At 41.8% G+C, this 15089-nt stretch overlaps 1 protein-coding gene across 2 annotated transcripts in view; it reads left to right on the top strand.

Moving 5' to 3' along the window:
- Positions 1-1412: 1412 nt before the first annotated feature.
- The window catches only part of esrrga (estrogen-related receptor gamma a), a 61407-nt gene continuing 47730 nt past the window's right edge, over positions 1413-15089 (top strand). For both annotated transcript variants that reach the window (XM_062387574.1, XM_062387567.1), the window contains exons 1-2: positions 1413-1571; positions 13240-13664. In XM_062387574.1, the coding sequence (XP_062243558.1) occupies positions 1414-1571; positions 13240-13664 (583 nt within the window). In that variant the 5' untranslated portion in view covers position 1413. The remainder of the gene's footprint in view (positions 1572-13239; positions 13665-15089) is intronic.

The raw sequence follows: 15089 nt of genomic DNA, 5'->3' as shown, positions 1-15089 counted from the left end.
AACACACACATATAGATGCGGTGATTACCAATGACTAATCCAAAACAAAGTAGCTCAAACAAATTAGATTATTTTATTTGTGTTGGTATTTCTTTTGTGTTTATAGCATGTCTGCGTTTTCCAAAACCAGTGTTAAAAAATGTCAACCTTAAATTGAATTACTAAATGATATTTCCTTTTTTTGGTGCCTGTTTAGAGTGTTTTAACTTCTCTGTCACTGTGCAAAAAAAAACTATAGACAAATGCTCAAAATGCAAAGCACAGAGATGCGTCAAGCATCGACAGCAGGCGTCTATTATGCATTTTAAATGACTTGAGAAGAATCACTTGTGCACTGACATCTGTTCCACTCCCTGAATTGGTTTCTGTACTTTCTATATTTTGTCTGCCGGGTGGGAAAGTGCTTTTCTTCCCACCTGCCCAGCTTCGTTCTCCCCTGGTGGTTTGGTTTAAATGTGGGCCGCCCAGCCAGTGTTATTACAAACGCTGCCTTCTCCCCTCCTCCTTGACGTCAACTATCACTGCTGTCTGTTTTTCTTTCACTCCATGGAGTTTAATTCATTATTTTATTTGTAGTGAACTATTTTGATTCTGTTGCCCCATAGTGACCTTATCACTCCGGCAACAGCTCTTCCCCTGACGACAGCGCAGGGCTTTGATTGACAGATAGCGGTCCCTCCTCCGGTGCTTTTACTTTTATATTCCCTCAGTCTCTGAAAGGCTTTTCCAAGGCTGAAACTGGTAAAACTCTTCTGACGTTAAACACAGCCGAGGGTTGCTGAAATTATACGGCTGACGCATCAGCCGGTGCGTGTGGGTGCAGACAGATGGATTTGACGGAGATTTGTTTCCACATTCCAGAGAAAAGGTCTCCACACTGGTTTTAAAGTTACAACCTGGCCTGTGTGCATCTTTGTCTGCCTGCATGAATAATATAATGTCAGGCCCCTCACAAAATAATAATAATATTGGTCATTATGTTCTATAAGGGCCCCCTGTCAGTGCAGGGCCCTTGGAATTGTCTCTTTTTGATGCAAATAATGGGGGCGTACAGTAAAAATGTGTTGAATGTGTGTGTTGTGTCCATTGTGGTCCATTGACATCTAGAATTTTCTATGTCAACATTCATTTGAAAATTCACTTTTTTAACTTGACCATCAACTTGATTCTAACACTGCTTAGGTTTTCTTCCTGTTTAAAGCCATAACAAATGATTCGCTCCCTTTATTGTTAAGTCAGAATTAATGTCACTGTATTTTCTATAGTGTTTAATTTTTGTTATTTAAAATCTTTCAAAGACTATGGGAAAGGCTAAGTAGGATTAGAAAAAGCTGTGTTTCAGCTGCTATCCACTTTCTGTGGCATTTGCCGTCTTTTCACCGCCATCCCTCCTTTTCTCTCTCCGCCCACAGAATGAACTTATCGAAGGGGCCTTTGGTGAACAGCAGCAGTGACGACATCTCCAAGTCAACTTTCGGTAAATGCGGCGCTGGCGCCTGGAGGATGCACCAGAGCTACGATCCAGTGGAGGTCAACCACATGAGAGACGCACATGCCCTCTACAACCCCAGGTAAGGCAGAATGACAGAGAGGACCGGAGATATAAATAAAGAAACAAAGGGAGGGAGTGAAACCTTAAAAGAAAAAAAAGAATCTATGAATCTGCTCAGTTTTACACAAAAGCCTGATTTGACCTCTGTAAAGCTCAGTTGAAAGAGAAAAGAACAGGGAAGCACTTTGAGACATCAGAAGCCAGTGTTCAACGTGGTCAGTGTGTTTGAGACATGGTGCTGCGGGAGGGGGGGGACTAGTCTCCATCATCTATTCAAACGTGAGAGGATGTATTTTCTGTGTGTCTGTGTGTATCTTTTATTTTCAATGATTTACTTCATTATTCAGATCATAATGTCCTTACTTTTTTAGGTTTTATTTTCCAATTTTTTTGATATTTTAGTAGATCAGCCTTTAAAATAAGCTGCTGTGTTTCCGTGTCACCACAAGCAAATGTGACGTTATTACAGATATATTACAGAATAACCCCTTTAAAACTACTACAATGAATAAAACAGCTTCAGTCATCTGTACTTTCCTTTATATATTTTGAGAAATCTTTGCCATTTCACACTGCTAAAAAGAAAAAAGTAGTGTTAAGCGAGAAAAGATTTATTTTATTGTTTTGTCTTTTACCAACAATGTATGAGTGTGTGTCTGTGAGCTCTTTGTGACGACTTGTTCCTGACACGTTTTACTCCCTGCCCAGAGCAGCCATATTATTTTTAAAGCTATGTTCTTCTACATACGTTTTCACCTGTAGCACCATCTACATTTTGTCGTATCATTACAGTGTAAATAAAATATAGAGTATCACAAGAGAGCGGGATTCAACTTGGCTCAAGGACACTTATGTAGTGTAAATGTGCTGCAGCACAGAAGCTTTTAAATCTAATCATTTGGTTGAAGGACAGTCAGTTTTACCATTAAATGTAATTCCCCGATGCATCTGCATATTCCTTCCTCTGTCCCTCTGCCACTTTCTCTCTTCCTCTGTCTTTTCATCATTCTCAGAATAAGGGACTGAAGTACAGGCCCAGATTGCAAAACTTTGTATTTGATTAGCATAGACATATTGTACTTTTTAATTAAAATGAGCGTGAGGGTGGTTGGTGCTCAGTGTTTGTATTTCCACACACCTGTTGTGACCTCACACTGAAAAGGTGACATAGATTTTCCAAAGCCTTATCTTTTCATAGATCTTTTCAGGAATCATCTTCACATTCTTGCTCATTTTAATGTTTTGATACCAAACAGCGTTATGCTGCCTGACCTCACCGGCTGACATGATTATCTCAATGAACATTATATTACTGTTCTTGTAGCTGTATTATTGTCCAGCCTATTAGAACACACTATTGATCGGTGCATTGTTAGGCTTTTGCAAAGCCCTTTAATTTTGTGTGTGTGTGTGTGTGTGTGTGTGTGTGTGTGTGTGTGTGTGTGTGTGTGTGTGTGTGTGTGTGTGTGTGTGTGTTAGTGTGTGTTAGTGTGTGTGTGCGCGCTGTAGACTGGGAAGTCTTAGTCCAATAGGATTTCAGGGTTAGTCTGGGTCAAGCCAATTAGAGGTCTGGCAAGCCATTCTCACGCAGACTTTCAGCCAATCACCAGAGGAGTTTTACTAGTAATGTGTGTGTGTGTCGGTGTGTGGGTGTGTCGGTGTGTGTGTGTGTTGGCAGACAGGGAGGTCTGGTGATGAGAAGTGTAAAGGTTTGCCAGGGGCTAGGAAGTCACGCCATGGCTTGAAGTCGCAAACTACATACGCACACACAGATGGACGCACATACAGCACAATAAATCTGAAAATCAATTATTTGGCCCTGCATTGGTTCAAGGTTTGGACCAAACCGAACAAACTACAGTCAACATTGTAATTGTGAATTCATCTGCCAGAACGATGCCCAGCCTCAGATGTTCGACAGAATATTTCCCCAGTTGGCAGATCAGATAAACACTAACAATATCGGCACAAGTTCACAACGACAAAAGCCCTCATCATTCACAACTCATCACAAAGAATATGCTCACAGCAGGACTTCGCCGCAGCTTTGATTTATGTAATAAGAAGAGCAAAGATGAATAAAACAACACTTACAGCTCTGTTCAATTCCAGAGTCACAGTTAGACAGTGATCCAGTGACATCACCAGGATTCTGAAACTGAAGTAATCAAAAAACTAAATGGAATTTAGCCATAATCGTTTTATTCATTTAAATCAACATTTTTCCTATGAAATGACTTGTTTTAAGTAAAGAATACATGTCCTTTTAAAAATAGACAAACAATTGCATCTGTAAATACTTTCATCTTTCATTCAACTAAATACCTTTGTTCATGAATCACCTGAACTCACCCGCTCTCACACACACACAGAAAAAATAGCTAATTTTGTTCACGATCTTGCAGTAAAAGATCACATGAACACACACAAACTTTAAGTCACACAACTTACATTGACAACTGTTCACAGGCAAACACACACATACACAAAGACCTCATTAATCCCTATTAGTTCATAATAATCCTTATAATGCCAAATTCCACTTTCACAGTTTATATATTTGTAGACAAATTTTTTCAAATGCTTCAAAATTCATGCAAGTAATGAAGAATGGCATTTCCTCTTCATATCACAAAGATAAATTATTTCATAGTTTTAACATAAAATAAGATAAAAAAACCTGAAGTCTTGGGTCAAATGAAAACTTCTGAAGAAATTCCTGATTTGTTTTTGGAAATTGGACAGCAACAATATTATTCCCCTTTTTATTTAGGCCATAAAACCAATGTGATTAATGTCAGGCAGCCAGGTTGCGCTTGAATGCACGCACACACACACAAACACACACACACACACACACACACACACACAAACTCACGCACACTCACACACTTTGCTGTAAACTGAGCCCAATGTAATCATAATGATAAAGCAGATTGCCTTAACACACAGATGGGCCTCCCAACAGCTCTGTGTGTGTGTGTGTGTTTGTGTGTGTGTGTGTGTGTGTGTGTGTGTGTGTGTGTGTGTGTGTGTGTGTTTGTGTTTGTGTGAGTGTGTGTTTGTGTGCATATGTGTGGACAACGCTGATTGGATTGCAGATTTATAGAAGAGGATTACTGCGGGAGCAGAGAGGGAGAGCGAGGAAGAGAAAGAGAGGGAGAGAGAGGGCTTCACACACTCACCTCTCATTAACTTCCACCCCCTTCACCTCATCTCAACTTATTCTCAGTCATGGACAAACACAGAAACATACACTGCGAGATCCAGTGTTGACACAGTGCTAAATTTGTTCCCATGCAGTCTCCAATTAAAATACATTTTTTTTTATTTGACTTTTAAAATGCTGAAGAAGCATTTAAAAAGTAATTTGCAATTAGTTTCTAGCGAAGCAGAATCTGAAAATATGTAAGAGCAAAGCTAATTTTGGAATGTTAAACAGAAATGAAGAGACACTTAATTAAAAATGATCCAATTGAAATGTAACTAAATTATTTAGAAATAAAAAATGTAGGCATTTACATGATGAGATAAACTGATTCCTTCTGGTGGAAAAGAATATAAACTGTCCAAATATAGAACATTTAATTGATACAGACACTATGGTATACAAAGAGAGGGGGGGGGGGGGGGGCTGTCTCTTTCAGGCAAGACCAGAAAGAGACAGAGAGACGGACAGAGAGAGACAGAGACAGTGGGCACTCCAGCAAACCTGATTATGACTGGATGTGAATTAGATTCCCTAACAGATGGTCCAGGAGCGAGGCTGTAAGGTGCATCAGCCAGCAGTGATGGGGGGATGAGGGGGGAGGAAGAGGTGGAGGAACGGAGGGGAGTGAGAGGGAAGATCAGGCAGGGGGGGGACAAGTGTCAACAGCAGCTATAGTGACAATAATACAGATCAATTCAGTTCAAAACCTGCGTGTGCAACCACTCTCATATTATATTTTTCATACATCAGGAATAAATATAGTATTCAGGGACATAATTAATTAATTTATATCCACGGTACCTGTAATATATTGTAGTAATAGTAAAAGCAATGAACTCGCTGAATCTCATCAGAGTAATTCACAGAATCTTCAGTGTGAGCTTCGTGCTTCTGAATGTATATTTACAGAATATTGAATAGAAAAGTGAGTAGTGAACCGAGCCGCGCTGAGGATGTTTCATATTTTTTTCTCAATTTATACAGATGCTGTGTGTTATTATACAAACTCAGGCTCTGCTTCTCACCCCCTCCCTGTGATGGATAGGTGTAAATCATCCCAATCCTGTAGTGACAGCCCAATTTCCCCAAATCTGATCTGCTTAAAGAATGCAGCTTTGACGCTCGACTCACTTCTGTCTCCTCCTCTCCTCCTTGTTTCCTCTCCTTTGATCTCCTCAACTTTCCTCTCTTTTAATCTCCTCCTCATCTCTGCTCCTCTCCTCCACTTTTACCCCCTAATATAGTTCATCCACTCTCCTTCTCTTTCTCCCATCTTGCCCTCTTGTTCCCCTGTTTCCTCCTCGTCTGTCTCCCTCTCCCTCCCCTCTCTCTCCCTCTTCCGCCTGTGTCACATCTGAAAGCCCTGTCATATTTACTAGAGTGGAAATCCTCTTTCACCATCTGCTTAATAAAATGTGTTTTTAATCGGATGGGGGATATTTCGTTTTTTAAACACTTTTTTTTTATGATTGTACTTCTGTGCAGTTTCATTTGATACAGCACCTTGCTCAGGTTTGTATCAGTATGAGAGAGGGAGGGGGGGGAGAGAGAGAAAGCTGTACATCTCACTGTACACGAATGTCTGGATGTGTACATGTGTGTGTACGCGAGAGAGAGCGAATGAGTGTGTGTCAGCCTTAACGCCAAGTGTCGGTAAGTGTTTGGAAGGACTGTTGCACCCCTAACGCTCAGCGATAACACCGCTAATCCACACCTACACACACACAGAGAAAGAAACCAACACTAACCTTGATCAATGACCTCTCTTTTATAAAGGAGCCACCCTACAATTTGTTTCCCTTATTCCCCTGCACAAACATTTCCCACCGACACCATGTGAACGAACTGGGTGAAGGCGTCAGTTTCATTGTGCACATCGATTAAACAAATCACGTTTTAATGAATAGATTGATCATTATGTATTTTCATAAAAAGAAGGATTAGTAATTCCACTTTTTGCCACATGCACCTCCTTCCACCACAGAAGGTTTACCAAACCAGAGGATGCATTCAGTAATTTCATTGATTTCCACTCTCCAGCCTTTCCAGTAAAAGGCTGGAGGTCACTACAAGTACATGGTATGCAATTTAGTCTGCCAAGTCCCAAAATAGAACAAAATTATACACCCATTTTGTAGTCATTTGTGTATTTGATTATTTATCATGTACATTCAATTTTTTTTTTATTTGAATCTAGTTAAGAGACACTTTGTGTTAACTGTATTCTCAGCGCACTGCCTGGAGTTGAGCTGTTTCAGAGGTTTGAAGCACTGTTCTTACAGTAGACAACCACCCTTATAAATACAATGACACACAGCAGATAAAAGAGAGAGAGAGGGAGAGAGAGACAAAGGGAAAGGTGATGGGAGAGGGAGACATGGTGACAAAGATAGTGGCTGGCAGCAACACACTTATCAGCTACTGCTCCACAAGAAAATGACCTAAATCATCAAGATTCCCATCTGACACACACACGCACATACACAGGGTTAGCGCTGCCCTTCCTTACCTTTTTTTCCCTGAGCAAGCTCGCCCTCTTCATATCTCTCTCACCTAAATGCTGCACCTACTCCACCGACGCAGTCAGACTCTCGAATCTGAATCGTCTCTCACACAGACACAAAATGAAATTCCTTCAAACGTGGGAATGGAGGAGGAAAACTTGCAAAAATAAAATATACACAACATCAGTATTATGTGGCGATGAAGGAGCCATGGATTGCATTGATGTCACCAGTCCCAACATGATATTCACAAATTGAAGTCTGCAGTTCGGAAAGCACATACTGTTATTCCTAATCAATAGAGTTTTGGCAGACGCTGTCCTGTGTGTCCTGCCCCCTACAGTTTATACATTCACATCTAGAGTGTGTGTGTGTTTACGTGTACGTGTGTGTGCATCAGCCCCACCGGTGTGACTCAGAACATCGTCCCTGATTTATTTCGTAGATGTGCGTTTGTGTAGTGAATAGTTGTGATCACTATATTTATTTGTCACATTAACGCTCACACTTAGAAAAAGTGTTTAACCACACATTCACACACACGCACACTGAGAAATATAGATGCACACTCACACACTTTTCCTCTCCTCTGCTGGTCTTTACAGCCCACCAGCCCATTGGGCAGAATGTGCTTTAGACATTATCACATTGATTGTATGTAATCAGGGGTTTATTCTGCAGCCAATGAAGTGAATTACAGGTTTCCTGCCCGAGTAACACTGTAACAATTGATCTGCTCCCTGCCGTTTGTGTGTCCGTGTGTGCATGAGTGGGGTGCAGGGTGGTGTGGCTGCACGAGAAATAGAGAGAAGCAATGATGGAGTGTGTTTGTGAGAAGTAGAGACGACAGAGAGAGAAAGAGAGAGCGAGCGAATGAGACCCAAAGAGAGCAGGAAGAAGAGGGCAAGCGAGAGCTCAGTAGGAGGGAGAGTGGTTTAGATTGACTGTCGCTGCATGAGTTTTTATTTTTCTATTTTATTTATTTTTGTCCCTGAAAACAACTGTAATCATCTGCACACTGCAGGTCTGTGGAGCTAAACTCAAACACACACACACACACACATATACAAACCTGGGCCAACACAACAACACACAGATTACCTTTTCAATCCTGTTTGTCTGTCTATGAACTACACACATACACACATGGTATACATTTGCGTACATCACTTGCAAGTTTCTTACTAACAAGCAGACGTGCAGTTCAGCAACCCTTTACACATAGAGGAGCATTGAAAAGGGAATAAAACAGAGAGAAACAGAGCAAAGAATGAAAATAAACAGCGTGAGGTGAGACTTGAAAAGTAATTCAGTTTATTGATGAAATCATTTTCTTCATTTGATGATGGAAATGTAAACACACTTCACTCCTTTCCTTAATTCAATAAATTCTCTTTCCTGTCCTCCGACCATCCTTCCTTCACTTCCCCCTTCGGTCCCAAAGCCTTGCAGGTATCATCTAGATAGAATTGTGTAAGCTTTTCTCTCTCTTCCTTTTTTTTTTTCTTTTTGCTTATTGGACTGTGTGTTCTTATCAGCATCGAGAGCACAATGCTTGGTGTGATGGAAAGGTATTAGCCAACCCATGGCAGCTACGTTGTCAGCACTTCTCTCCTTCCTCTGTCTCTACTGCCACCTCTTCTCTTTCCCCTCTGCTTTTTCCTCCTCGCTCTCTCTTCTCTTATTGTTCTCCCCTTCGTTTTTATTGCTTTTTCAGTAGGAATTTGGTTTTGAAAATATTGTCTGGGCAATATAAATTTCTCTTCAGACACTGAACCTTATCACAGTGGAGTAAATGGTCTCTATGTACATAGAGCTTTTCTAGTCTTGTAGACCACTCACAGCTCTTTGCAGTACAGTTTTTGCCATTCACCTAGACACACACATTGTTAGTGCCTGTATGTGAGGCACTTTATCAAGCATCGCACACACTTCCGGCAATTTGGGGTTCAGTGTCTTAGACCATATTTATATATATATAAAAGTTTTCATTGATGGAAAATAATGCTCTTTACATTAACACCTTAGCTGCAATCAAAAACAGCTTCTCTTCTCTTCTCTTCTCTTCTCTTCTCTTCTCTTCTCTTCTCTTCTCTTCTCTTCTCTTCTCTTCTCTTCTCTTCTCTTCTCTTCTCTTCTCTTCTCTTCTCTCCTTTCCTCACCTCTCCTCTCTTCTCTCCTCCTCTCTCTGAGTTGTTTGAGGATCAGTTTGTCTTTGTGGCTGTCATATAAAGATTGTATATAATGAAAGAGTGCAAGCGCGCACAGAAACACAGGCTGAAGGAGCGCAGGGTGAAACGGCACAGAGACGCAGAGCGAGACACAGAGTAGTTCCTCTAATACGATGATTGTATGTTTGTCCCTGACAGTTGTCAGGGCACTGCATCAGCCCACTGCTCTAATGACAGCTTGTCATACCAAAGTGCCCACCTTCCCTCAAAGCAAACAGAAAAAAACACTTCTTCCTTTTTCTTTACTTCTTTCTCCCTCTCATGTCATTTTATTCTTTCTGTTGCTCTCTCTATCTCTCTCTCTCTCTCTCTCTCGCCCTCTCTCCCTCCCTCAATGACTCCATGTGTTTACCTCTCTTTCATGAGTAACTGTGGTTTTCTTCAAGATGTGAGTAATAAAAAAAAAGAAATGGGTACGAAGGGAAGGAGAAAATGACAGGGATCGAGCTGGAAATGGAGACAAGGGAAGGTGGTAATCTTTTTGTGTGTCTGTATCTGTGTGTGTGTGTGTGTGTGTTTGTGTGTGGGTGCAGCTCTCCTCCCTCAGTCAGAGGCAGGTAAATAGAGCTGCTGAATATTGGACGTCTGAAGGAAGCTAAACAGTCACTTTTGTCCTCTTTCTTTGACTGTTTGTGAAAACAGTCTCATATCTGCAGTTGTTGATGTTAACAAAACTTAACAAAACTGAAAAAAAATTATGGAAACTTGAGAAAATATATTTTTGGTGAACCAACACGTAGCCTTCTTGAAGTTAGTAAGTACAAAATGTATAGCAATTAAACTACAAAAAATGCTTTTTCATGAAAATATTTTGTCGACGTAGTGTGCCAGGCACAGAAGTTACAATCCTTCTAGTGATGCAGTTCCATAAGCTAAAATCTTCTTCTTTTTACGAGAGTGTCATTAAATGATTCTCTTCCGCTGGAGTGCATCAGAATGTACAAAATGGCAGGCGGAGAATGACATTCAAAACCTCTTTTCTATAACAGAATTAAGCAAAACAGCTAATCCTTAAATCTGATTACCGTTACTCATCTCATAACACAGTGCTCACGCCTTTGTGAAGACACAAAAAGAGAAGGAAATGCACTCAAGTCTTTTCCCTCTTTATATAAATCTCCTGGAAACACCTGAAAACATAAAGAATTGATAAAAAAAAGTGAGACCCCGCCCCCTTCCCTCTCTCTCTCCTCACTCATCTGAAGAGCAGACAGGCACAATAAGACTGCTCTTTCAGCACTGAGCCGTCGCTACATAGCTCCATAATTATACTGATAACATACATACATAAATGCATTCAACCCCTCACTTGGCACGGCGCACTGGCTGTGATTTCTTAATCTTCTTTCCTCTACTCCTCTTCTCTGCACGCATGTCTTCTTTTTTCTCTTTATTCCTCCCCGTTCGACTGCCATTATTTTTCATTTATAAGCAGAGTGAGAGAGAGAGAGAGAGATGATAGAGGAAGAGAAAGGGTGAGACAGAGCAAAGAGGAGGAATAGAAAAGAAGAGAGGAAGAGATATAGATGAGAATTTGAGAGAGAGAGAGAGCGAGAGAGAGCGAGAGAGAGCGAGAGAGAGAGAGAGAGATAGGCAAGTGGGGAAAAAAAGCACCTGAGATCTTTTGGCACTTAAACTCTTTCACTTAATGGCACTCAGAGGGATTGACGATGGAAGGGAGGGGGTAGGAAAGAGCATAAAGAGTGAAAAAGGAGAGATTAAATCATCACCATCACATCATCTACTTAAATGGGTCTGCTTTTTTTTTCTGTCACCACCATGTTTGCCCTCCCTCTACGAGAACACAGAAAACCCCTGACAATCTCTCATCGTCCCATCACTCTCTCACACATTTGCATTAACATTCTTCTTCGCTCATTCTCAACACCTTTCGTGTTTTCTGTCTGTATCCCTCCATCACCTTTCTCTTGATTTGTGTCCACACCTTTATGACTGTCCCTCTCATTGCAAACTGAAGGCCCATCATAGCATCAGATAAATGGATTTATACACATTGGTGGATACCACAAAGCCAGGATTAATAAGAGGGGGGGAGAAAGGATGAACGGAATCAAATAAATGATGAAAAGGGGGGGAAAGGCCAAAGTAATGTACATAATAAATGTCATGTCGCTTTATGAAAGGAAAATTTGATGAAAAAGAAAGGAGTGAGTTTTAGGTAAAGGAGCTGCGTTGCCTCACCTGCTCGTTGGCCAAAGCAAACTGCTTTGTCTCAATTTCCTGCCCATCAAATACATAAAACCTCTGCTGCACAATAAAAACCGTACAAGCAGATCTAAACCTGCTGCCTGTAATTTTACTATCATCAGTCATTGACTGTCCCTCGCTCTGGCCGCCTGTCTGCCTACCTGTTTTCTTGTCCGTATCCATTCCACATACCCCCACCCTCCCTTCGCCCGACAGCCTCTCCATTCCCCGTCAGGGCGCTGTCTGTGTTTTATGGGTCCCTGTAGAACAGGGATCTTTTACAGGCCGACTGGACTTTAGAAGCCCCTCGTTTAGCAGCATCCTGCCTTAATTAAAAAACCCTTTTGTGCGCTCTGCTTTTAACAATGAAAAGGGAGAGAAGGCACGGAGGAGGGCAGGGTTAGAGGGATAGAGAGTGGTAATGCAAAAAGGAAAGAGAGAGATGGCGCTGAATGGGAGGTGATAGGGAGACAGGCAGACAGATAGTAAGGTAGACAAAGGGAGGGATGGAGAGATATGGACAGAGAAAAGATAGTTGTTAATTACAACTGCCATTAACAAGACACTAGTGAGGCTCCTGAGGGAGAGGAAGACGGGTAAGGAGAGAGGGAGGAAGGAAGCAAAGGAGAGACAGAGGAAAGTCGGGAAGCAGGTTAGAGGAAAGGAGGGTCAGCATAGAAGAAAAAGAGAGGAGGAGAGGAGTGACCCGGCTCAGATTAGCAGAGATTTATTCTCTGCGAAATACAAAAATACATTTTTGTATTTCGTGATTTCCCCTAACTTGCTAGACCTCAATGCTTGAATACTGCATGAGCATGTGTGTGTGTGTGTGTGTGTGTGTGTGTGTGTGTGTGTGTGTCTGTGTGTGTGTGTGTGCATGTGTGCATGTGTGTGTATGTGCGTGAGAGGCTGTCTGTGGGATGATTGAGCAGCAGAGAGCCTGCTTACTGATTACCTTCATGTAGAACAAACTGCTATTGACTGGAGAGTGACGGATGACCATTGGCCCCTGAGCATGTGTGTGTGTGTGTGTGTGCGTTTGTGACTGTGTGCTGATCTGGATGTTTCTCCGCTGCAGCTCTCTCTTCTAACCGGTTTCCCTAATGAACCGAAATCCATTTCTTTTTCTTATTTAAGTCTCTTACTCTCTTTTTATAACCTCCCCTTTTCTTTTTCTCTCTGCACAACTCTCTCTCTCATTTCTCTTAGAATACAGAATACAAAATGTGACGGATGGATTGTGTGTACATGTGTGCGTGTGTCATTTATTGGCTTACTGGGCTCTGTGAAAAAATACAAATCCATCATAGAAAGTGACAGTGAGGAAATACGAAAAAATGATTGCTATGATTCGACTTTCAAAGGATAACATTTTGTTGAACATCGCTTAAACTGTTACCTTTTCTCTTCGATCTCTTTCCTCAAACTCTTCCATCCTTGTTTTTCCCTTTTCTTTATAAAAATCCAGTTACATTTTCTTGTGAGGCTGTTCTTCATCCTCTTCTTCTATTTGTTCTTGTCTCCCTCCCTCAGGCTTCTCTGCAGAATGTCCAGTAAGGAGCGGCACCTTGAGTCCAACTGTCCTTCCTCTTATATAAAGACTGAGCCCTCTAGTCCTGCGTCCCTGACTGACAGTCTAAACCATCACTCCCCCGGCGGCTCCAGTGACGCCTCAGGCTCATATTCGTCCACGATGAACGGTCACCCCAACGGCTTAGACTCCCCGAGCCTCTACGGCTCCAACGCAGGGCCCCTGGGTCCTGCTGGCGGCCCCGGATCGAAACGTTACGAGGACTGTTCGTCAACGATTGGGGAAGATTCGCAGATCAAGTGCGAGTATATGCTGAATTCCATCCCCAAGAGGCTGTGTCTGGTGTGCGGGGACATTGCGTCAGGGTACCACTATGGAGTGGCGTCCTGTGAGGCCTGCAAGGCCTTCTTCAAACGTACCATCCAAGGTTGGCTTATATTTTGATTTTGTCTAAATGATTTGTTTATCTGCCGACATTCCTGTCTTGTCTTCTCTTTAATCAGCTCCATCGTCAGAGGTTTGGTACAATCTTGTCGTTTGTCTCTTGGTTTTGCACAAGTCCTGACTAAGGTCGTCATATTGACATAACAGAAAATGGGGGTGTTTAAATGGCAAACTGACTGGTCTTGAGTGTGTTAGCCAAAGGGTTGTTGTTTTTTTATTTAGATTTAATCTGAACTGTTACCCTGTGAATGTACATGAAAGGTCATAAATGCATCACAATACAAACAAACACATTAGATCTGGCTTAGGCCAAGGTCAGGGGTAAGAGGTCAAGGTAGCGTGTTCTTAATGTTGAAATGCATTGGATCCTTAAAAAGGTACAAACTTTCAGAGAACAGTTTCACACATCTCACCTAAAAATATAACTTTTCTCCCACACATGCACATACACTTCAGCAACTATACTAGATCCAGGACATACAATAAAAGCCTCAGGCCAGATGTGAACCCAGTTTTGTATGTGGCACATGTCGTGCTAAGTAAGCCAACAGGACACGCACCGTTATAGGTCTCCTTCACCAGTTCTCCTTCTGTCACGCATGCACATACACACACCCATCAAATCAGGTTCATGCATATGCACCAACTCTCAGACACGCCCCTCTTTCACCCTCAACCTTGACCTCTTCTTCATCAACAGCAAAGAGTAATTTGCAGGTTGTGTTTGCATTCCCAGATCGGACTGATTATGCTTCACAGGAAGAGTGTGAGCTATAAGCCTGTTGTCTAGGAGATAACGTAGCATCAGGGGAAGGTCAGATGTCATGTCTAGGTGTCAAGAGTTCAGGGTAGGAAAGAGGAGAGAAGGGATAGAACAGTAATCCACATGATGAGAAGAGTAGCAAGAATGAGGCGCAGTAATCCTTTGCTTGTCTCTTGTTAGGGTTAGAAGTAGTGCAGGTAGTGCACAGGTATTCAAACCATGCTCCCCACATTTTGTGGACATTCACTTGATGCTTGTTGCAGCTTGATCAACACTATTGTCTTAATTTGCCCTCATAGACACAATGTAGGTCAGTCTTATAGACAATCAATTAGCCATAAAGTAAGCCAGGTAGTCAGCCTGGCTTACTTTTACTTTGTTCACTAATCCATCCAGTGCAACAGTTCGTCGTCCTAGTTCCACCTGACTTACTTCTGTTATAAACCAGTATTAAAGGAGAGGGACTGAACAGCTATACTGCAAAAAATGTGCATGATGGTCATTGCGCACACCAACTGTGACATCAGCACAATAGAGTTGTCTGTAGAGACAGACTTATTCTCAGACTCTTGCCTCCAGCTCAATCCATGCTAGCCACCATTTTAAATGATGGAAACCCTGTGCGCAAGAACAGGACGTTTTTTT

This window comes from Platichthys flesus, chromosome 1 (assembly GCF_949316205.1).
Source record: "Platichthys flesus chromosome 1, fPlaFle2.1, whole genome shotgun sequence".
Lineage (NCBI taxonomy): Eukaryota > Metazoa > Chordata > Actinopteri > Pleuronectiformes > Pleuronectidae > Platichthys > Platichthys flesus.
The sequence above is the reverse complement of the archived record's forward strand: the minus strand, read 5'-3'. Positions and strand labels throughout refer to the sequence as shown.